Raw genomic sequence first — 26570 nt, forward strand, 5'->3', positions numbered from 1 at the left:
AAACTGTATTAAGTTAATTGATATCACGAAGAAATAATAAGATTTCTGTTTTCTCTTACAGTATTTTCTCTAAACTTCTACGGTGCTATAATTTTACATCCTTGTCTAATATATATATATATATATATATATATATATATATATATATATATATATAAGTATATATATATATATATGTATATAAGTATATATATGTATATATGTATATATATATATATATATGTATGTATATATGTTATATATATATATATATATATATATATATATATATATATATAGATATATGTATATATATATATATACTTATATATATATTTATATACAGTGAAACGTTGCTTCACATTGGTACAGGGTGGCAAAAATGCAAAAATTACAAGTTTCCTACAAAATAATAAATTAAGAATAAACGTATTAAATTTACATTAAATAAAATTTCATATTGTTATACAACTACTTTAATAAGCTATTAAAAAAAACCTTGCATTATTTGTTACATTGTATCTAAAAGCTTTTATTAGTAAGTCAAGCCCCTAAATGATAAAAATATTTTCTAGCAGGTTTTATTAGTGATCCAAGCCCCAGAACCATAAAAATATTTTTAATGTTTTACTGTATTTTTTATTTTTTTTCCTTTGACTTTCAAAAATATTAGAAATAATTAAGTACAAATCTTTATTGTTAACACTTTACACAAGGTACGTTTACATGAAAACTATTCAAGCAATTTATCATTTCCAACTTTTTTTACAGAACGCCTTTAACCGAAAGTGATAGGATTGAAATATTACTAATGATTGGTATTGACGACAACATGCGGACTCAACAAGAAGTATGCCGATTTTTTCATGAAAGGCACCCAGATCGTGAACCTATTTTTGAAAAGGAATTAGGCCTTGTGAGGGATGCAGCAAAGCAAGGTAGACCAAAATTAATGAAAATATTCAACAAGACATAGGCGGCAGTAGAAAATACACACTGTACAGTACGAGAATTATCTAGGGATTTTGGTGTTGGAAAGTCTTCAGTATCAAATATATTTAAAAAGGTAAAATACCCTTCTTATAAAGTACTTCTTATCCATGAACTGACTGAAGATGACTTCGACCGAAGAACTGAATTCTACGAGTATATGATGAAGCAACCTAACAATTTAATTGATAACGTTTTATTTTCGAACGAGATTTCATTTAAACGATCATGTTAACCGGCAAAACACCCGTTATTAGTCTGATGAAAATCCGCACTGGATGTCCCCTAAGAAAAGACCAGAAAAACCGAACGTATGGGATGGTATTGTGGGAAATACGAGAAATACAGTTATTGGTCCATATTTTTTTTTTAAATAATTTAACAGGAGCTTTATATCTGGATTTCCTACATAGATTATTACAATAAAAAATACATTAGTTCCTGATTTGATTCAGATTTTTCCTGATATTCAAATATTCACAGTAACTGTGCGCGATTTTTTAAACAGATCTTTTCCATGAAGATGTATAGGAAGAGGGCGACGGTGGATAGACCCTCTAGATCACAATCACAATCCAAAGTCTACACAAACAGACCTGATAATGTCCGTCAACAACAAGACCGAACTAGATAAGAAATACAGAACATAACACTCGCTATTCTACAGAATGTTAAAGATGAGAGTAATGGCTGATTCAGTCATTGTCTCATGATCAATGGAGAACAATTTGAACATTTACTATAAATTTTCGTTTGTTTATTTTTGGTAATGTATCACAGTAACTGCAGAATAGTAAAGTAGTAGTTGTATAAAAATATGTAATTCTATTTAGTATGTTTGTTACATTTATCCTTTATTTATTATTTTGTAGGCGACTTGAATTTTTTGCATTTTTCCCACCTTGTACCAATTTGAAGCAAAGTGTTATACATTTTTGGAATTAGCTCAACAAGAGAAATATATAAATTAAAAAAATGGGGTTCCATTTAAAAAACATGGCGATGACGTCATCATACGAAGGTGGTTCAGTCTGTATATTAGATTATAATTTGAAAAAATAACAAATTAAAATCAAAAACCGACCTGTTTCGGGAATTGCTACTAATGTTGATTATTTAGCTAATAATGAATTTATTCGTTACTTTATGGACGCACGTGCTAATTTTCGCATTTTTGCCACCCTGTACCAATTTAAAGCAACTTGTTATACATTTTTAGAATCAACTTTGCAAGGGAAATCTATCACTTGAAAGGAAAAATGGGGGTTCCATTAAAAAAATGGTGATGACGTCATCATACGAAGGTGATTCACCCTGTATATTAGATTATAATTTGAAAAATATATATATTCAGAGATTCCGTTTTCATCTCTCTCTGTTGTCCCATTCTTCATCGTTTAGGCCTCTCTTACTCATGGCGTCGTCTACTTCGTCCGTCCAGGATTTTCGGGGTCGTCCTCTTTTCCTCCTTCCTATGGGGATCCATTCAGTCATTCTCTTTGTCCATTTAAAATTATTTGAAAACAATTTCAAAAAATACTAAATTAAAATTAAAAATCGACCTGTTTCGGCAATTAATAATAATGCTGTTTATTTAGCTAATAATGAATTCATGCGTTACTTTATGGACGCACGTGCGAGTTTTCGCATTTTTTCCACCCTGTACCAATTTAAAACAACGTGTTATACATTTTTGGAATCAGCTCAGCAAGGCAAATCTATCACTTGAAAGGAAAAATCGGGGGTTTCGTTAAAAAAAAATAGTGACCTTGCCATATGAAGGTGGTAAACGATGTACATTAGATTATAATTTGAAAAAATAGTAAATCAAAAATCGACCTGTTTCTAAAGTAACGCATAAATTCATTATTAGCTAAATAAACAACATTATTAGAAATTCCCGAAACAGGTCGATTTTTGATTTTCTTTTAATATATTGTTATGGTTAAAATTTTTTAAATTTATTAAAAGCTAATAAAAAATTCAATTCACCGACCGGTAAAGTCATTTTACCCTATACCTAGGAATATTAGATTTGTAAGATATATTTGAATGAGTAACGGTTTTTTTTTTAATTTAGTAGAAAGTAGGCAGATAGGAGAATAGATATTTGTACGTTATTATATAAAAACAATCGAGGAATTCTTATAAACGATTGATGTTAATAGCCGAAAGATAGCAATTTTAGAATATAAGGTTTAAGTCTTTTGCATACAAAGAAATTGGACAGAAAATTAGAAAGTTTTGTGGTCAGGGATAAGAATACAATAACCGAATTAGTATTAGCTGTATTGTCTCTAGAAACTTGGAAACAAAGAAAATATCTTATTTATGTAAAATTAAAAAAAAAATGTAAAAAATATCTAGGTTATGTGATATTATAATAGCATTGAGCTTGTGTTTGATAAGTCACAGAATTTGATTGGTCGAAAGGGATAGCGTAATATGTAGGATGTGTGTGTCTGATTGGTGGAAAGGAGAAGGAGGGATTCTAGTGAAGGAAGTCATGTTTTGTCCGAGAAAAGTAAGATTATTGTGATTTAAACGTCCGAAGAAGCAAGTTGTTTTTGTTCCATATCCTGCAGTGAAAGTAAGCAGAGTTCTTGTCAAATAATAAATGTGAAAGGTGTTTGGGGTCTGTGGAACGAGCCCCAAGGATTGGCAGCAGAGGACAACGAAAGTACATTCTGTTATAAACAAACAGGTGTATAGTATATTTGGTACTAGTCGATTAAGTCAAAATCCTTTTGACTACATAGAAATTGAGTTCCTGTGAGATAGAAGTTTGGTCCAGGTGCTTTTGGAGAGACAATTGCAGCGGTAGTGTGTGCGAGAGACGTTGACAAGCACAGGAGATAGCAGGCGTATATAGAGCAACTGAGAGTACGAGCAAAAGGTGGGTAGAGTCGTAACAGGAAAAGTTGTAATCATAGTCGTAAGAAGATAAGGAGCTAGTATAGAATTCTTGGAAATAAAAGGTTAGTTTGCCATAGAATGAACCAAGAGTTTTAACCACGATCATAACGATCATAATTAACTTGTTTTTTTTTTAATATTTTATTCAGTAAATTCATTTTACAATACAAATAATCTTTTAATAATTTAATCTTTATATAATCTTCAATTTCAGATTTAGAAAAATTTAAAGAAGTAATATTTCTTGAAAGAAACGTTTTGCCTTGATTTAATTTAAAAAAGAAAATGTAGAGAACAGATCTTTTATTTGAATTCAAGTCCAAACAATTATTGATAATGTGTAATATGTGTATAGGAATTTTAATGAATGAATTAGCGCATATAATATGGGTATGATTTTGATTGATTGTATAATTGTCTGACTTTAATTAATTTTTTTTATTCTTTGTTAATAAATTATTTAATAGTTATTATCACAAAAATTATTTTTTTTAATTTTTTTTCCTATTGTCCATGCTTTCCTCAAAGCAAATACTTAAAAAATTATTTAAAGCCACTTATTATATATTATACTTAATGATAAAAGGAGCCCTGAGATCAAAGTTTACTTAATATAAATTTATTTGTTTTTGCAAAATTAAGTCATAAAGTATATATATATATATATATATATATATATATATATATATATATATATATATATATATATATATTACTATATATATATATATATATATATATATATATATATATATATATTACTTAATATAAATTTATTTGTTTTTGCAAAATTAAGTCATAAAGTATATATATATATATATATATATATTAGAAGTGATTATTTCGACCAAAAAATAATTTATAAATACGTTCGAATTATCGGACTTTAATAGCTAAATATTTAAATATATATACATATATATATATATATATATATATATATATATATATATACATATATATATATATAAATATTATATAAATATATATAATTTAAACTGTAATTAGACCACTTTACCCGATAATTCGAACGTATTTATATATATATATATATATATATATATATATATATATATATATATATGTATATATAAATACATATATAAATAAAATATTATATATATATATATATATATATATATATATATAATATATTATTATATAATATTTTATATATATATATATATAAATATATATATAATATTATATATATATATATACAGTGATGAGTGTCTTACCACTCGGCTTTTTAACGTAAGAGATAGAAAACACAGTTACCTTGTGAAATAAAAAGAGATGAAACTCATAGAGGTGAGAAATAATCGATAGAAACCTATAATTTACATTACATTACATTACCACTATCGATAGTCTCACACCTTTAGACGTTAGCTTTAGACGTCATAATTATTATTTGTAACTTCGTATGTGTGACGTATTTCCATTTTTTAATTTCGCTTAAAGTAAAAACTGATTGACCACAATAAAGCAAAAATTTGAATAAAATAATTTAATTAATAGTGATTATTTAATCTAAAGTTTTAAATTATTAACCAAGAATAATTTCTACTACGATTTGAACAGCAGCAGAAAAATAACCCAAACTGTCACTAAATAATTATAAAACTCTGATGGATCAGAGTTCAAGGCACGATGTTCTCATCCAGGCGCTCAGGGTTCGAATCCAACATGAAGGTTTTACTTTTTTAAAAATTAAAATTTGAAATTATGCAGATATTATATCGTTTTGTTTTAAATTACTAAACATTTATTTCAGTCTTTATTAGAAGTGTTTTTAGTAAAACATGAAAATCTTATTGAAAAAACAATGTCGTACTTTCGAAAATAAAGTAAAAATTCTTCAAACATAAAAGGACGTTCTAAATAAATGTACTTACAAAAAATGTTTAAATAGGTAAAAATTCTATAAAAATATTCTAAATAAACGTATTTTATTCTAATGAAATGTATTTACAAAAAAATGTTCGAATAAGCCTCCATTGGCAGCAGAGCAATAACCCAATCGATTATAAAAGTTTCGTCTAACAATAGTTAATGTTTCTGGACTAATACCTCTCATTGAATCAGAGATCTTTTCTCTTAATTCTTGGAGAGAATTAGGCCTATCGTCTTCAATTCCATATAGTTTGGACTTGATATATCCCCACATAAAAAAATCACAAGGTGCAAGATCAGGTAATCTTGCAGGCCAAAAATATCTCCGTGACCACTAATCAATCGATTAGGAAAAGTCGCACTGAGATATTCACTGACGATGCGAGAATTATGTGCAGGACAACCAAAGTGTTAATTTATATTTAAATGGGAATAAGCCACAATTAAAGGTTAAAATACGTTTATTGACGTTTCAATTTCCACTTCGGAAATCGTTCTCAAAATACAAACATTAGTAAATAGTAAATTTACTAATGTTTGTATTTTGAGAACGATTTCCGAAGTGGAAATTGAAACGTCAATAAACGTATTTTAACCTTTAATTGTGGCTTATTCCCATTTAAATATAAATTAATTTAAAATGCCACAAGAAAATAGCTTCAGAACAATATTAAGAAACCAAAGTGTTGAAACCACATGGAATCGAAAGGTATTGGTAAATTACGAAGGGCTGGGACAATTTGATTTGGCAGTTCCATGAAGTTCCAAGTATTTCCGCCCAGTCAACATACCGTCTATAAAAAATGGACCAATGACATAATTCCCTATTATGCCTCCCCAAACATTTACTTTTCGAAGACGCTGGGTACGAGCGACATAAATCTGACGAGGATTTCCTCGAGACCAATACCGAGCATTCATTGAATTGTGACGACCATGCAATGAAAACGTAAATTCATCGTTGAACAAAACGTTCTCTAAAAAATGTTCATCTTGATGTGACATTTCCATTGCAGTTTGACAAAATCCTAAACGTCTATATTAATCCCCAGGGAATTGGTTTGGATTTATGAAGTTTATAGGGACAATATCCATGTCTTTTCACAAATTTTACCTCCTCTAAATCTTGAAATTCCATATTGTTCTCCGAGACGAGATGTTGATTGGGTAGGATTTTGCTCAATACTTGCACAAATCAAAGTGTCCCTTAGTTCCAAATCTGGATTTACCTCCCTTCGTCTACGAACTCCTCTTGGAGCGAACACGGATCCATAAGTAAAAATAATTACGTATAATAGACTGAATTGTTGATCGTGCTGGAGCCCGCCTATTTGGAAACATATTTACAAATTGTTGTCTAATCATGTTGTCTGATAATCCATTCACATGCCAGACAACAATTTGCACTTTTTCCTCGACCGTTAAAACCATTTTTACGAATTGTTTTTTCAATAAAATGTTTCTGTTTACCGTGCAAAAACACTTCTCGATATGTTATTATTTGATGGCTGAAGGCTTGATGATTTGGTTAGCTGTAAAGCAGGTAGCTGTTCGCTCGCATCCATTCCATTGTTGTCAATTGTTTTGAAAATCATTACCTGTACAGAGGAATTGATATTAACACTGAGAATTTAGTGATGGATTTGACATTACACAGTCTTCACCGGATTATTTTGCATTCACAACTGAAGACTGTAAAACTGAAATTGAATTTGAATTATTTTGTATTTCTATTTTATAACATTGGAATAAGAATAATAAAAATTAGTTTTTCGAAAACTTATTACCTAATATGTATCATATTTTTTATTATTTTTTTATTGAATAAAACAAAAAAAATTTTATCCTTGGTGTGAATTGAACCCCAATCTTCTTGTCAATAGACCACGTCTCTAACCATTACACCAATTCCACATACAATAATTGTTTTCGGACAGAACATACCTACCTTTAGTTTGGTCAAATATTTTAGTTGAGTTATTTTTAATATTAAATAAACTTAAAGATTTATAATTTAAAATCGCTACTAATTAATGTTTTTTACTATAATATATCTTAATTTATTTAATAATTTATTCTAACATCAGAAAGTATTAAAATAAAATATTTTTGAGGTCATCCGTATAATTATGACTGAAGTCAAATAGCCACGTCTAGAAAAACTAGTTTATCTCGTACTATCTCACAACTTAATCTGTCTTCTATCCTTTTCGCTATTTTTTTGCCGGGTGGTAAGATACTCATCACTGTATATATATATATATATATATATATATATATATATATATATATATATATATATATATATATATATATATATTGTTATGATATGTAAAATCGAGAAAAATATTGGTTTGTTTAAAAATATTTCAAAGTTAAAAAACATTAAAATAATTCAGATAAGTAGGATAATATCCAACAAACATTTCGGAGAAGGAAAGTTATTAAATCCTTGGATTTCCTGTACTAAACAAAGTGTAAGCTTTGCATTTATTTCTTTGTTATACTTGAGTGACCCGCATAAGTTTAAGTGAAAGCCACAGACAATTGAACGGGGTTTTTCAAAATACATTAATGCAGTCATTAAAGACAATAAAAGGGATTATAGAAAGTGGTTTTTGTTAGTTTTTAAGAATTATAGAAAAATATTATTTGTAAATAAGTTTTAGGAAATTTATAAGTATAGGTAAAAATTTGTTTGTTATCGAAATGAAAAAATGGGGGAATTGTGACGAGTTGTGATTGGCGGAGATTGAAAAAGGCGGGATAAGTATGTAGAAAAAAGTTTAGCGAGATTGAGGAGAGAGAAAGATATAGGCAGTTGGTTTCCAAGTCGGTGAGAGGAACAGTGATTGTTCTCTGGCGGTTCCTGAAATGTAGCAAGCAGTAGTGTGGAATGTTAGTGAGTTTTTGTGGAGTTAGTGTATCTGGCAGAAGCTGAAGCAGCAAAATATTGTAAGTCATATTTCTCTACTTATATTCCAAGAGTCACTGTTCAGGCCAACGAGAGATTCAGTTTATCGTAAAGAGAAGATATTCCAAGAGTCATTTTTCACTCGGGCCAACGAGAGATTCAGTTTATCGAGAGGAGAAAGGCTATCATAATTTGAATGATTTGTGCTTTTGAAGGAGATCATTAAGGACGATATACTTGCAACAATCTGTGTAAGATTGCTGATTACATAGGGAGCGGTTGAGAGGAGATAATATAGTCTCACAAGGAACAAGGATTTGGACCACTCATCATCAGAGAGAGATATTTTGTTTTCTGCAGTTTTTTCTTTTATTGATAACACAATTTTTACACTTAATTTAGAAAGGATATAAATATTTTGATTAGGAGAGTTAGAATAGTTTGGGATTTAGAGATTTCAATTAATATTGTTTGTACCATTAATTTTGATTGTTCACGTACGGAGAACAAAATTTTGAGAATCCTTATATGAGATTTGTTTATTGAAAACTTTTGAGTGTGAATTATTTCATTATTTTTATTTCAATATATAGTGTTAGATCATATGTGTTTTTTATTATTCCGGTATTCTCTGGACCTTACCTTTCACATGTAATAGCATAGATATTGAAGCACGAATTTAACCCTGAGATAAAAGAATTAAAAATCGTGATAGAGTCATAATCATATCATTTAAATAATTTTAATTAATCAAAAAAATTTAATTAGCTAATTATTGCTTGGCGCACCAAGACTTTAAATATCTCAATAACTGGCTTCCAAAACGTGGGGCTTGAAAATATCGCAGCTTTACATTTGAAGGAAGGGAAAGAGATCTGGAATAAGTACAGGTAATCCAGAGATAAAAACATATAACATTGAGGGAATTTGAATTTGAAAGTATTTTGACAATTTTTCCAGGGAATATAAATTTGATTTATTGATTGATCGTAGTTAGTGGATATTTACTGCTATTGAATTATTTGATTTTATTTTCTTTACCAATCATACATTTGATATTTATTTTGAATTATTTGAATTTTACTGATTGCATATTTGATATTTGTCGTGAAAATTTAATACATTTGGGGAGAAATATTGTCGTGTTCTGAAACATATAGAGTGTTGTAAAATTTCACATTTGGCGGGGACAAAAACATTAACGAAAAGAAACAACATGTCGACCACAAGGAGTCAAAGCAAAATGCAAGAAAGGAAGAAGGATAACAGAGAAGAGGAAACAATTGTTGAGGAAGGATCAATGCACAGGAAAAACGCAAAGAAATCGATATGACTGTAGAGGATAAACCGAAAATACAAGAACAAGATCTAACAGAAAAGAAAAAGAGAAGGAAGAAAAAGAAGAAGAGTTCGAAAAGAAAGCAGGAAAATAAGATGGAGACCAGAGAAAAACAGGAAATAGAAGGTACAGAAGAATTGTTGGCAACCGACGATAAAACAGAATGGAAGCAGGAAGAAAAAGAAGGTATCATCAGAGAAATGAAAGGAATAGAAACATGGTGCTCGGAATACCAAAGGGAATTAGAGAATAAAAAGAAAACAGAAGAAAAAATGGCACTGATGGACGAGAATCCAGAATTTTGTGAAGAAGTATTATGGACAGTGAACACATGTGAACAAAAGGTGGATGAAAGAAAAATAAATTGTGGAAAAAACATGGAGAAGGAAATAGAGAAGATTTTAGGAAACCATGGAGATTTTGTTAATAAAGTAAATCAAGTGATAAAAAATTATGAACTTTCTTCTAAGGGAAAATACTTGGAAAAATTTAAAACGAAAATATATCCAATCCCGTATAAAGACAGGCAATATACGGGGTATTTTAACATTCACGACATTTGTCAGTATCATAAGTAGATTTTAATAACATAGTGAAATAATTTGATCCTAGAAAACTTTTGTCATTTTTAAAATTTAACAAAGAGTTTTCGGCAGATCAAATGGCGGGGATTTGTTATGATATGTAAAATCGAGAAAAATATTGGTTTGTTTAAAAATATTTCAAAGGTAAAAAACATTAAAATAATTCAGATAAGTAGGATAATATCCAACAAACATTTCGGAGAAGGAAAGTTATTAAATCCTTGGATTTTCTGTACTAAACAAAGTGTAAGCTTTGCATTTATTTCTTTGTTATACTTGAGTGACCCGCATAAGTTTAAGTGAAAGCCACAGACAATTGAACGGGGTTTTTCAAAATACATTAATGCAGTCATTAAAGACAATAGAAGGGATTATAGAAAGTGGTTTTTGTTAGTTTTTAAGAATTATAGAAAAATATTATTTGTAAATAAGTTTTAGGAAATTTATAAGTATAGGTAAAAATTTGTTTGTTATCGAAATGAAAAAATGGGGGAATTGTGACGAGTTGTGATTGGCGGAGATTGAAAAAGGCGGGATAAGTATGTAGAAAAAAGTTTAGCGAGATTGAGGAGAGAGAAAGATATAGGCAGTTGGTTTCCAAGTCGGTGAGAGGAACAGTGATTGTTCTCTGGCGGTTCCTGAAATGTAGCAAGCAGTAGTGTGGAATGTTAGTGAGTTTTTGTGGAGTTAGTGTATCTGACAGAAGCTGAAGCAGCAAAATATTGTAAGTCATATTTCTCTACTTATATTCCAAGAGTCACTGTTCAGGCCAACGAGAGATTCAGTTTATCGTAAAGAGAAGATATTCCAAGAGTCATTTTTCACTCGGGCCAACGAGAGATTCAGTTTATCGAGAGGAGAAAGGCTATCATAATTTGAATGATTTGTGCTTTTGAAGGAGATCATTAAGGACGATATACTTGCAACAATCTGTGTAAGATTGCTGATTACATAGGGAGCGGTTGAGAGGAGATAATATAGTCTCACAAGGAACAAGGATTTGGACCACTCATCATCAGAGAGAGATATTTTGTTTTCTGCAGTTTTTTCTTTTATTGATAACACAATTTTTACACTTAATTTAGAAAGGATATAAATATTTTGATTAGGAGAGTTAGAATAGTTTGGGATTTTGAGATTTCAATTAATATTGTTTGTACCATTAATTTTGATTGTTCACGTACGGAGAACAAAATTTTGAGAATCCTTATATGAGATTTGTTTATTGAAAACTTTTGAGTGTGAATTATTTCATTATTTTTATTTCAATATATCGCACCTTTATTCAGAAAAAGAAATAACTCAAAATTTCAATTTGGTGGGAAAACGCATTTAAAGTTTGATAATATTTTATAGATAACTTAATTTGCAAAAAAAAAAATATAAAAATGGTTTTATAGTAATTCCAAAAGTAGGAGTGGGTAGTGTAACTAATGCATTATTATATTGTGGTTCCATATTATTATATTTTTAAACTGTAATACGTATAAATTAATTTTATAAAAAAAGTTCATATTTATTTTACTCTTTGATGAAAAATATAATATCATAATTTAGACAAAGTCGAAACAATTATAAATAATGCAGTTTTATATTAAAGTCACGTATCATGTAGGTGAACTATTTAGACTTATTGCGGTATTGGCTTATACTAAAAAAATAAACCACTGAAATATTAATCTTTGTTCACAAATATAATACGATTGTTGTAAATAAAAAGTCGTGTTTTTTTGTTTTATCTATAATTATTAGAGAAAACATTTTACATTGGAATATACAAAATTAAATAACACATTCTTATTAAACAATTAATACCTAAGTTTGATTATACTCATAATAGTCATAATCAATATATTTAAAAAAAAACTTAAAATATAGAATTATAAAACCCAGCATAAAATGAAGGAACTAATCCTTTTGAAATTAGTTCTTGTAAGTCTTTTTTCTTATTGTCACTTATTTTTTGTTTATCACAATAGGCTGCTTTAAGTTCTATTTCTGTAATTAGTTTCATTTTCTTCCGTTTATTTCTAACATTTACTTCCCGGTAATTTTCATCTTTGTATGATGTTTTATAATAAATGGAAAAAGGATTTTCTTTAGTGATTTTCAAAATTTTAATTTCGTTCCAATTAACATTATGTCCCTCTGTATTAGTTGAATAATTATATCCCCATTCTTCTTGCAATAATTTTAAATCGTGAAATGATTCAAAATTTAGTTCATGAACAATTATCGAAGGTGGAGACTTTTTGGCATTTTTAATTAAAGTAATATATTGGTCTGGTGTGTATATCGGACCAGATTTTAAATTTTTTTTAATTTCCTTTTCAATTAGGCTATGGACACTATCAGCCTCATTCTGCGTGTGTCCCCTTATTAAATATTTATGTGTTATGCTTTTTATTGTCAATGTTTGCACAGCATGAAGATAAAGAGATGTTAAATATTTATTTTTATTCTGGCCACAACAATTGTCCGAATAGAAAATTACTTCCTTTTCATCATCGTCTTCATCAGTTATAGCTTTTAGATATGCCCATACACATGATCCGATTTCTATAGCCCCACGTTTAGCCTCACTCTCCTCCCAAAAATAGCAGTGTACATTTTTGTAGGCTACCTTAAAATCCTGTGGTGTTAATTCGGTTAAAGTTAAGTTGTAGCAATTAAGCTTAGACTTATAGTAAAAGGAAGAAGAGTTACCTCTTGGGCATTGCAACACCGCTTCTAAATCAAACACAACTACTTTGATATTTTTATTTATTTCTCTGCGATCATTAAACTTTTCAATCCTACTATAGTTTTTCTCTTTTATATGCGTTTGGGATTTTTCTTCCAGGTTCTTCTCTTGGTCAGCATTAGAATTATTATACGAGGTGCATAGATCACATTGATCCTTTTTTGGTTGAAAAAAGGAGAGATTAAATTCCGTTGTAAATATTTTATATTTACTATAAGTACCTGCGTCTCTATTGTCATTTTCTTGTTTTAGCTTAAAATCATTGAACAAATCTTTGATATTTTTGCTGCCGTCAATATATTCCTTTGTTGTAGAAGCTCGAAGGCAGTGTGATTTAATTTTAGGGATAGATTGAATGTAATCAATGATTGCAGCTCGTAATTCTGGACTAATTTTTCTATGACTGTCATGTCTGCCTCTAAAATCAGTTTGCGAAAAATCGTTGTTGTTCATTTTACTCTGTACCGTAAATATCATCCTATCGGAGATGTCCAATGTAGCCTTGTAAAAAGTTTTACAAACTCTAATCGTCGTATTATTCACAATGAAATTAAATGCTTTATTGTTGTGTCTGGGTCTCTGAGCATTGCTATATTTGTATTTAGGCTGAATGTCAATCATACTGGCACTTATGTATGCTCTTTGTTTACTTAAATCACCTAAATCCCAAAACTTCTTAAAAAGGTCGTACCTACACTCTATATTAATATTTGTAGTGCATTTAAGTCTACATTTTTCTGTACATGGTTCTTTAAGACACCTGGCTGGAATAGTCTTTTTTGTTTGCGACATGGATACATATGATTTTCCTGTATTACGCCTGCGCTTAAGTTTATTCTGTTTCCATTGGGAAGGATTTTTAGTCCGTTTGCGTCCCTTTTTTGGAATATAATTACCAGAAGAACGATAGGAATCTGCCGAACTGGTGGAAGAAGATCTCAAATTTTCAAAAAAGTAGTTTCTCTTTCTTTTAGATTCAATGTTAATGAATGTTGGATCTGTATCGCTTAATTTAACATCACTTTCATCAGTACATAAAGGAGAAATATAATAATCTTGAACCTTTTGTAACTCCCTGGGACAACGATTTACTACCTAAAAGATCAATATAATTTAATAGTATAAATTATCTATAATAACTATCAACAGCCATAAATAATAACTTACAACGCCATCACTGTCCAGTTGATCAACAGTCACGTTTTGAGTAATATGGGTTAGTAAGTTTACTTTTGCTGGTAATGGAGAACAATTGGACGAGCCCGAAGATGAACTATCGGATGAATCCAAAGATAAAGCTGACGATGATGAACTATTTGATGAAGACTGAATAAGACGATGTCCTTCCTCCGTAGTTAAGCATCCAGTAACAATATCTTCATTGTCAGATAAACTACCGTCAGTATCATCATAAGGTACTAAGGGTTGTATGTTTGCAAACTGAGATTTCTGTAATTAAACAGCATAATTATTATAATTTATGGTTATGGTATTAAAATACTAATTAAACAGTAAATTTGTGATTCAGTTTACAAGCTTTAAGTACTTACTATTACAGCTACTTCAACTGAGTTATCGTTACTATCCACTGGTTCCGGTACCATTTTAACCTCCATATTAACATTCTTCTGGATCTCAACAGCGAAACTATTTTCACTTAATAACTAAAATCAAAAGAGGAATTAGGGGCAATGCTCAGTTAAATAGTATGTAAGAATTTTTAATACTCACCTCATGATTAGATTTCTCAGTTGAATAATAATCCGATGACATATTTTTAGAATTCAGCACAGTATTTTCAACAACTAAGCCGAGTATTTTTCGTGCTCTCGAAGACATCTTAAAGTCTAAAAATAAAGATACCGCTTAAAATTATGTTTTATATAATAAAAAATATTAAATAACCACTTACTAACAATAATTAGTTTTCAAGTTTAAATTATAAAATAATTGGACAATAATTATTAAACAGAAGTAACACAAAAAATTACTATTTTTCTGATATCTAAATAATATAATACTGAAGCAATACTTAATCACTCATGATTTGGTTAAATATTTTAATCAAAAAATGCATTAACTTAAAATGTTTTTTATAATCCTCTGATGTAATTTATACTAAACTGTAATAAGTCACAATGTTACAGGAAAAACGATGTCAACCTTTCTAATAAAGTGAAACAACTCTAAATTAATGCACTTTTGGAAAAAATAAACGTATATTAAATAATTACCTGATAGTATAACACCAAATGATTTCGTGTTACTTCACCTTTTTAACTCACTGCACAGCTCTTACCTCTCCTAACGCCGACTCATTACTAAATTTGATCACTTTATCGGTATCAACTTGTTCCCGCCTGTTAGTCAAGAAGAGAAACACTGTCATCTATCTCCCTCATTTTTCATCGTAATGGCGCCAAAGGTCGAACTAGACATTCTCCTTGCATAGTTATTTCACTTTATGATGAAAACTCAATAAACGCAAATTTTGAGTTATTTCTCTTTTTGAATAAGGGTGCGATATAGTGTTAGATCATATCGCACCTTTATTCAGAAAAAGAAATAACTCAAAATTTCAATTTGGTGGGAAAACGCATTTAAAGTTTGATAATATTTTATAGACAACTTAATTTGCAAAAAAATATATATAAAAATGGTTTTATAGTAATTCCAAAAGTAGGAGTGGGTAGTGTAACTAATGCATTATTATATTGTGGTTCCATATTATTATATTTTTAAACTGTAATACGTATAAATTAATTTTATAAAAAAAGTTCATATTTATTTTACTCTTTGATGAAAAATATAATATCATAATTTAGACAAAGTCGAAACAATTATAAATAATGCAGTTTTATATTAAAGTCACGTATCATGTAGGTGAACTATTTAGACTTATTGCGGTATTGGCTTATACTAAAAAAATAAACCACTGAAATATTAATCTTTGTTCACAAATATAATACGATTGTTGTAAATAAAAAGTCGTGTTTTTTATTTTATCTATAATTATTAGAGAAAACATTTTACATTGGGATATACAAAATTAAATAACACATTCTTATTAAACAATTAATACCTAAGTTTGATTATACTCATAATAGTTATAATCAATATATTTAAAAAAAAAACTTAAAATATAGAATTATAAAACCCAGCATAAAATGAAGGAACTAATCCTTTTGAAATTAGTTCTTGTAAGTCTTTTTTCTTATTGTCACTTATTTTTTGTTTATCACAATAGGCTGCTTTAAGTTCTATTTCTGTAATTAGTTTCATTTTCTTCCGTTTATTTCTAACATTTACTTCCCGGTAATTTTCATCTTTTTATGATGTTTTATAATACATGGAAAAAGGATTTTCTTTAGCGATTTTCAAAATTTTAATTTCGTTCCAATTAACATTATGTCCCTCTGTATTAGTTGAATAATTATATCCCCATTCTTCTTGCAATAATTTTAAATCGTGAAATGATTCAAAATTTAGTTCATGAACAATTATCGAAGGTGGAGACTTTTTGGCATTTTTAATTAAAGCAATATATTGGTCTGGTGTGTATATCGGACCAGATTTTAAATTTTTTTTAATTTCCTTTTCAATTAGGCTATGGACACTATCAGCCTCATTCTGCGTGTGTCCTCTTATTAAATATTTATGTGTTATGCTTTTTATTGTCAATGTTTGCACAGCATGAAGATAAAGAGATGTTAAATATTTATTTTTATTCTGGCCACAACAATTGTCCGAATAGAAAATTACTTCCTTTTCATCATCGTCTTCATCAGTTATAGCTTTTAGATATGCCCATACACATGATCCGATTTCTATAGCCCCACGTTTAGCCTCACTCTCCGACCAAAAATAGCAGTGTACATTTTTGTAGGCTACCTTAAAATCCTGTGGTGTTAATTCGGTTAAAGTTAAGTTGTAGCAATTAAGCTTAGACTTATAGTAAAAGGAAGAAGAGTTACCTCTTGGGCATTGCAACACCGCTTCTAAATCAAACACAACTACTTTGATATTTTTATTTATTTCTCTGCGATCATTAAACTTTTCAATCCTACTATAGTTTTTCTCTTTTATATGCGTTTGGTATTTTTCTTTCAGGTTCTTCTTTTGGTCAGCATTAGAATTATTATACGAGGTGCATAGATCACATTGACCCTTTTTTGGTTGAAAAAAGGAGAGATTAAATTCCGTTGTAAATATTTTATAATATTTACTATAAGTACCTGCGTCTCTATTGTCATTTTCTTGTTTTAGCTTAAAATCATTGAACAAATCTTTGATATTTTTGCTGCCATCAATATATTCCTTTGTTGTAGAAGCTCGAAGGTAGTGTGATTCAATTTTAGGGATAGATTGAATGTGCTCAATGATTGCAGCTCGTAATTCTGGACTAATTTTTCTATTACTGTCATGTCTGCCTCTAAAATCAGTTTGCGAAAAATCGTTGTTGTTCATTTTATTCTGTACCGTAAATATCATCCTATCGGAGATGTCCAATGTAGCCTTGTAAAAAGTTTTACAAACTCTAATCGTCGTATTATTCACAATGAAATGAAATGCTTTATTGTTGTGTCTGGGTCTCTGAGCATTGCTATATTTGTATTTAGGCTGAATGTCAATCATACTGGCACTTATGTATGCTCTTTGTTTACTTAAATCACCTAAATCCCAAAACTTCTTAAAAAGATCGTACCTACACTCTATATTAATATTTGTAGTGCATTTAAGTCTACATTTTTCTGTACATGGTTCTTTAAGACACCTGGCTGGAATAGTCTTTTTTGTTTGCGACATGGATACATATATGATTTTTCTGTATTACGCCTGCGCTTAAGTTTATTCTGTTTCCATTGGGAAGGATTTTTAGTCCGTTTGCGTCCCTTTTTTGGAATATAATTACCAGAAGAACGATAGGAATCTGCCGAACTGGTGGAAGAAGATCTCAAATTTTCAAAAAAGTAGTTTCTCTTTCTTTTAGATTCAATGTTAATGAATGTTGGATCTGTATCGCTTAAGTCAACATCACTTTCATCAGTACATAAAGGAGAAATATAATAATCTTGAACCTTTTGTAACTCCCTGGGACGACGATTTACTACCTAAAAGATCAATATAATTTAATAGTATAAATTATCTATAATAACTATCAACAGTCATAAATAATAACTTACAACGCCATCACTGTCCAGTTGATCAACAGTCACGTTTTGATTAATATGGGTTAGTAAGTTTACTTTTGCTGGTAATGGAGAACAATTGGACGAGCCCGAAGATAAACTATCGGATGAATCCAAAGATGAAGCTGACGATGATGAACTATTTGATGAAGACTGAATAAGACGATGTCCTTCCTCCGTAGTTAAGCATCCAGTAACAATATCTTCATTGTCAGATAAACTACCGTCAGTATCATCATAAGGTACTAAGGATTGTATGTTTGCAAACTGAGATTTCTGTAATTAAACAGCATAATTATTATAATTTATGGTTATGGTATTAAAATACTAATTAAACAGTAAATTTGTGATTCAGTTTACAAGCTTTAAGTACTTACTATTACAGCTACTTCAACTGAGTTATCGTTACTATCCACTGGTTCCGGTGCCATTTTAACCTCCATGTTAACATTCTTCTGGATCTCAACAGCGAAACTATTTTCACTTAATAACTAAAATCAAAAGAGGAATTAGAGGCAATGCTCAGTTAAATATTATGTAAAAATTTTAAATACTCACCGCATGATTAGTTTTCTCAGTTGAATTATAATCCGATGACATATTTTTAGAATTCAGCACAGTATTTTCAACAACTAAGCCGAGTATTTTTCGTGCTCTCGAAGACATCTTAAAGTCTAAAAATAAAGATACCGCTTAAAATGATGTTTTATATAATAAAAAATATTAAATAACCACTTACTAACAATAATTAGTTTTCAAGTTTAAATTATAAAATATTTGGACAATAATTAATAAACAGAAGTAACACAAAAAATTACTATTTTTCTGATATCTAAATAATATAATACTGAAGCAATACTTAATCACTCATGATTTGGTTAAATATTTTAATCAAAAAATGCATTAACTTAAAATGTTTTTTATAATCCTCTGATGTAATTTATACTAAACTGTAATAAGTCACAATGTTACAGGAAAAACGATGTCAACCTTTCTAATAAAGTGAAACAACGCTAAATTAATGCACTTTTGGAAAAAATAAACGTATATTAAATAATTACCTGATAGTATAACACCAAATGATTTCGTGTTACTTCACCTTTTTAACTCACTGCACAGCTCTTACCTCTCCTAACGCCGACTCATTACTAAATTTGATCACTTTATCGGTATCAACTTGTTCCCGCCTGTTAGTCAAAAAGAGAAACACTGTCATCTATCTCCTTCATTTTTCATCGTAAGGCGCCAAAGGTTGCACTAGACATTCTCCTTGCATAGTTATTTCACTTTATGATGAAAACTCAATAAACGCAAATTTTGAGTTATTTCTCTTTTTGAATAAGGGTGCGATATGTGTTTTTTATTATTCCGGTATTCTCTGGACCTTACCTTTCACATGTAATAGCATAGATATTGAAGCACGAATTTAACCCTGAGATAAAAGAATTAAAAATTGTGATAGAGTCATAATCATATCATTTAAATAATTTTAATTAATCAAAAAAATTTAATTAGCTAATTATTGCTTGGCGCACCAAGACTTTAAATATCACAATAATATATATATATATATATATATATATATATATATATATATATATATATATATATATATATATATATATATATATATATATATATATATATATATATATATATATAAATACACAATGTGAGTGAGATTAACATCTCACTGAAATGGGGATATCGGTCAAGGAGAAATAAAAAATGAGAAAACTATTTCAATCTTTTAATAGAAAACGTTTCGTGCAGTATTTCTGCACTTCTTTAGTTTTAATGTTTGCAAAGTCATATATAGATGTCAAACAATGTCAAATGCATATGTTGAGGTGTTACAAAATAGTTACAGTTAGAAAAAACAAATTTAGGGTTTTTTAAAATTTATACAAACATTAAAAAGTCACATAAATGTCACAATATGTTAACAAGAACAGTATAATATAATACAATAATAGTTCTATTCTATCATTGATGTAAAATTATCGAACATGATGCCAGGAGAAAAAGTAATTTGTTTTAATTGAGCTTAGTGAAACAATTTGAACAAAAAAAAATTATTTTTATTAAAAAAAGCGTGGAAAGTTAACTTTATTGTTAGAGACACAAAAGTAATTAAAAAAAGCGCCTATTTTTAACAGATAGGGATCTACTACTCCGAAGGGTAAAACAAAAAATAATATGGCTTGGGAAACAGTCTTTTTGCCAACAATTCAACTAGATAACAATTATCTATATGTTTACAGGACAGAATAGAAATGTCAATTTAGTTATAAATCTAATTAAAAAGAAGGTTCTATATAAAAAGTACCGATGACCATTGTTGGGGAATCTTAAATTAGTGAATAATAATGAAATATAATGTGATATTGTGAGTTTACCATATGGTTCCTTTTGGAAAAGATTTTACATCGAATATGATGTATGAAAATTGCTAAAGTTCTCGTTGAAATGAATATAGGGATTTAATTTAAGGAAGTATCAAGATAGAAGCTACTTTTTTCCTTAGAGGATAAAAACTAAAAGATTTAGGCCATGTATTGATCGGATTTAGGTGTAACTAAAATAAAATTATGAAAATTAAATCTTTTAGGATGAAAGGAATAATAATTAAGGAAGCGATTGCTAGCAATGCTTTTTCTAAACCATTTGGTTCTTAGGATGTAGTCAACACCTCGTACAATTAACATGTAAAGGAACGGAATGGTGTTATTTACTTCCATCTCGCAAGTGAACTGCAAGTGGGGATTGTATTCATTGAAGACAGAAAGAGTGTGAGTAATTTGATTATTGGGTACGGCCAGGATCAAGTCGTCAACATACCTCTTGACAAAAGGAATGTTGTAATCTAAGTCTATCTACAATAAGGTCATCCAAGACGAAACCAACTAACAGGGGAGAAATAGAAGATCCCTTTAGGGTTTCAAAAATCTGTAGGTAAAATATATCATTGAACACCAAATAGTTGGTGTCAAACACCAACTTGACGAGTTCCACGAAAATGTCCCATCCGAAGGGATAATGGGGTTGAATTTAATTCCAATAATTATGTAAAGAGGTAAGAACAACATTTAAAGGTAAGTTAGTAAAGAGAGACCCTATATCGAAACTTACTACTTGGAATCCTAAAGGTAGTTGGAAGTTGTTGATAAAATCACTAAACTTGAAGGAGTCTGAGATATTAATTTCGTTATCATTATTATATGCCGTTGAAAGTATATTAGCCAAAAAACGTGCAATGTTGCAATTAGGAGAATTAATGGATGATACTATAGGACGCATGCACAATTGAGGTTTATGGATTTTAGGCAAACAGGAAAATCTCGGAGAGATGCCATTGTAATTATTAAGAGCTTAGGGTACAACATCTGTAATAAGATTCGATCTTTTTAACTTGGAGATGTGGTTATTGATTCTGGAAGTAAACGTACTGGTGGGATTTCTGGGTAACGGTCGATAATATTGTTCATCATTCAAAAGTAATTGGCTGAGATCCATGTATTGTTGTTTATACATAAGTACAGTGGTATTACCCTTATCACTTAAAAGTACCAATAGTTCAGGATGGTCTTTAAGAAAAGTTCTAGTTTCATTATAGGCTAGATCAATTTCAGATTGTGATTTTTTTAAAGCATTAGTAAAATTAAGTAAAATGTTGATTGATTGTTGATAAATTGGCTGATGATCTCAATTGAGTGAGATCTGTAGATTCGGAAACTGTAAGAATGTTTTCAACGTCAGATAATAGGTTACAAATTAAATAATCCTTCAGGGTTGGAGATAATCCAAATTTAGGACCAAGAGCTAATAATTTAGCAACGTTGGGAGGAAGATCAATTTCAGTAAGGTTTCTTAACCACTTCTGTTGATATTGATTTTAGAAAAAGAAGTGTTGCCAAGGTTGGCAATCTTTTTTTGGAGTGTTTTAAGAGATTTATTGAAGATAAATTGAATTTGTCTGTGAAGTCTAAGGTCGAAATTGTGGATGATATAAGTAGGAAGGGAATTCCTGAGTTGGGCAGTGAGAGATTGGATTTGTTGAGTGACGGTTTTGATGTCATGATGTACAGAGTGTATGGAAATGTTAAGAAGGGGAACTCTCACCTGAATTTCAAAATTGTTCACTCTGCGTCTAACTGAACCTCGGGTAGCTCTGAAGATGGTGTTGACCATTCGATCTATCTGGTTTTGTATAAAAGTAGATGTCTGTTTTCTCCTACGGCATTCTAACAAAAAAACTCTTCTAGGTTCAAGTTTCGCTAATTTGTGACCTAGTTTGGACCAATGTTTCAAAGATCTGACATTGTTTTCTCACGTACTAAAACAACTTTAGATATTTGGGAGAAATCAAATGTAGTATATAACATTCCATGCAAAGACTGTTATTTGAAATATATACTTCTTTATATATATTGTTATGATATGTAAAATCGAGAAAAATATTGGTTTGTTTAGAAATATTTCAAAATTCAATAACATTAAAATAATTCAGATAAGTAGAATAATATCCAACAAACATTTCGAAGAAGGAGAGTTATTAATTTCTTGAATTACCTGTACCAAACAAAAAGTAAGCTTTGCATAAATTATTTCTTTGTTATACTTGAGTGACCCGCATAGTTTTAAGTGAAAACAAAAAGACAATTGAACGGGGTTTTCCAAAATACATTAATGCAGTGATTAGGGACAAATAGAAGAGATTTTAGATAGAGGTTTTTGTTAGTTTTTAAGAATTATAGAAAATATTATTTGTAAATAAGTTTTAGGAAATTTTATAATTATAGGTAAAAATTTGTTTGTTATCGAAATGAAAAAATGGGGGAATTGTGACGAGTTTTGATTGGCGGAGATTGAAAAAGGTGGGATAGGTATGTACGAAAAAGTTTAGCGAGATTGAGGAGGAGAGAGAAAAAGATCAGTTGGTTTCCAAGTCTGTGAGAGGAACAGTGATTGTTCTCTGGCGGTTCCTGAAATGTAGCAAGCAGTAGTGTTGAATGTTAGTGAGTTTTTGTGGAGTTAGTGTATCTGGCAGAAGCTGAAGAAGCAAAATATTGTAAGTCATATTTCTCTACTTATATTCCAAGAGTCACTGTTCAGGCCAACGAGAGATTCAGTTTATCGTAAAGAGAAGATATTCCAAGAGTCATATTTCACTCGGGCCAACGAGAGATTCAGTTTATCGAGAGGAGAAAGGCTATCATAATTTGAATGATTTGTGCTTTTGAAGGAGATCATTAAGGACGATATACTTGCAACAATCTGTGTAAGATTGCTGATTACATAGGGAGCGGTTGAGAGGAGATAATATAGTCTACAAGGAACAAGGATTTGGACCACTCATCATCAGAGAGAGATATTTTGTTTTCTGCAGTTTTTTCCTTTTATTGATAACAAAATTTTTACACTTAATTTAGAAAGGATATAAATATTTTGATTAGGAGAGTTAGAATAGTTCGGAATTTTGAGATTTCAATTAATATTGTTTGTACCATAAATTTTGATTGTTCACGTACGGAGAACAAAATTTTGAGAATCCTTATATGAGATTTGTTTATTGAAAACTTTTGAGTGTGAATTATTTCATTATTTTTATTTCAATATATAGTGTTAGATCATATGTGTTTTTTATTATTCCGGTATTCTCTGGACCTTACCTTTCACATGTAATAGCATAGATATTGAAGCACGAATTTAACCCTGAGATACAAGAATTAAAAATTGTGATAGAGCCATAATCATATCATTTAAATAATTTTAATTAATCAAAAAAATTAATTAGCTAATTATTGCTTGGCGCACCAAGACTCTAAATATCACAATAACTGGCTTCCAAAACGTGGGGCTTGAAAATATCGCAGCTTTACATTTGAAGGAAGGGAAAGAGATCTGGAATAAGTACAGGTGATCCAGAGATAAAAACATATAACATTGAGGGAATTTGAATTTGAAAGTATTTTGACAATTTTTCCAGGGAATATAAATTTGATTTATTGTTTGATCGTAGTTAGTGGACATTTACTGCTGTTGAATTATTTGATTTTATTTTCTTTACCAATCGTACATTTGATATTTATTTTGAATTATTTGAATTTTACTGATTGCATATTTGATATTTGTCGTGAAAATTTAATACATTTGGGGAGAAATATTGTCGTGTTCTGAAACATATAGAGTGTTGTAAAATTTCACATTTGGCGGGGACAAAAACAATAACAAAAAGTAACAACATGTCTGTCACAAGGAGACAAAGTAAAATGCAGGAAAGGAAGGAGGATAACAGAGAAGATGAAACAATTTTGGAAGAAGTATCGGATAATGAAGGAAATGTGACAATAGTTGAGGAGAGAAAAGAACTATCAGGAATAGATAAAATATTACAACTAATGCAACTCCAGTCACTAAAAATGGATAGAAATCAACAAGAAACAAAACAAACAATGAGCAATATAGAGCAGCGTCTGGAAAACTATGAACAGGAAATTAAAGGATGTGTTGAGGGGATAAAGAAAGAACTGATACAACAAATAGAAGAGATTAATGAAATTAAAAATAATATGAAAGAACAAGAAATGAGAATTAAAGATAATTTGGAGGGATTAGAAATAAAATTTAAAAATGCGCTACAAGAAGACAGGAAGGAAGTAGAAAGAAGATTAAAGCAAAATGAAAAACAAATGGCAGAAATTGAACTAAGAGGGGTAGAGAGAAAAGAAGTTATCATCCATGGAACAAGCGAGTCGAAAATACAATTTGGCGGGGATATTCGGAAAACACACCCAGTACCGTTTGTTAAAAATTTGAAAACCAAATTACAACATATTAGATATTTTGACGATTGCAAAGAAACAATTAGAAACCATTTGAAAGAAGGAGCAGCGTTATGGTATGAAAGCAAGGAAGATGAGTTTGAAAATTGGACAGATTTTGAAAATAAATTTATCAACTATTTCTGGGGGAAAAATAAACAGAGAGAAATCAACCAAGAGCTACAGAATGGAAAATATCACGAAAAAATGGGAATATCTGAAGAAAGATATGCTTTGCAGATATATAACAATTCAAAATATCTAGAATACAAATATTCTACCGAACAGCTGGTAGAAATGATCAGCAGACATTTTGAGGAAACGTTGGAAGATCACGTGATTTTGAGAAACTATCAAGATATTGATAGTTTGTGCCAATTCCTTCAATTAAAAGAAGCGAAAAGAAAAGAAATGAGAAATAGAAGACAACATGACCAATATAATGGACCGGAAAGAAGGTATTCATCAAATTATGACCAGAGAAACCGACATCCCAGATCAACAAACGAATATAGGCCGAGAAATTACAATAATTACAATAGACAACAAAATTACGATAACAGGAATGACACACAACAGAGAACATATGAAAATCACAACAGGAATAGAGATGCACAAAATCCTCCGAATAGGAATACTAACGAACAAAGGGACGATAGAAATAACCAGAGCTTCCAACAACAAAATAGAAGGGAGATGAATCATGTAGCAATAGGAAACGACAGACAAATTTCTAATTCTAATCTAATATTTTTAGATGCATTTATAAAACATAAAGCGATTAAAATTGTGATTGATTCTGGATCGGTGATATCGCTAATCAATAAAAAACTAGTAAAAGAATTAAATTTGGACAGATTTGTGTATAAGATTCCTAGGGTTGATTTAGTGGGTGCAAACAATAAAAATTTGACGACAGTAAACGAAGGCTTGGGAGTACAGATAAGAGTGGGAAACAAATTCCATATTATGAAATGTGTGGTGATTGAAGATTTAAATCATGATATGATAGCGGGAATTGATGAATTGAGGAAAAAAGATATCACCATAAATTTTTCGGAAAATAAACTGGAAATCAGAGCAGAACCAGACAACACAGGAGAAGAAAAGCAAACAGATAGGAAAACAAATTCTGGAAGAATCAATGCACAGGAAAAACGCAAAGAAATCGATATGACTGTAGAGGATAAACCGAA

General features: G+C 29.7%; 2 protein-coding genes across 4 annotated transcripts in view; one reads left to right on the top strand and one right to left on the bottom strand.

Annotated features, from left to right (window-relative positions):
- LOC140443474 (proton-coupled amino acid transporter 1-like) overlaps positions 1-26570 on the top strand; it is a 322463-nt gene that overhangs the window by 66727 nt on the left and 229166 nt on the right. The gene's annotated exons all lie outside the window — the stretch shown is intronic.
- Positions 12424-15717, bottom strand: LOC140442671 (uncharacterized). 3 transcript variants are annotated; one of them, XM_072533665.1, is made up of 4 exons: positions 15596-15717; positions 15093-15208; positions 14912-15025; positions 12424-14810 (listed from the first exon to the last, which is right to left on the bottom strand). In XM_072533665.1, exon 4 carries the CDS (start codon positions 14151-14153, stop codon positions 12486-12488), a length of 1668 nt encoding a protein of 555 aa, XP_072389766.1. In that variant the 5' UTR covers positions 14154-14810; positions 14912-15025; positions 15093-15208; positions 15596-15717; the 3' UTR covers positions 12424-12485. The 3 variants fall into 3 exon arrangements, with proteins under 3 accessions (XP_072389766.1, XP_072389765.1, XP_072389767.1); XM_072533666.1 differs by having other exon boundaries at positions 13925-14810; XM_072533664.1 differs by having other exon boundaries at positions 12424-15025; positions 15093-15717.

This window comes from Diabrotica undecimpunctata, chromosome 6 (assembly GCF_040954645.1).
Source record: "Diabrotica undecimpunctata isolate CICGRU chromosome 6, icDiaUnde3, whole genome shotgun sequence".
In the NCBI taxonomy this organism is placed as follows: Eukaryota; Metazoa; Arthropoda; class Insecta; order Coleoptera; family Chrysomelidae; genus Diabrotica; species Diabrotica undecimpunctata.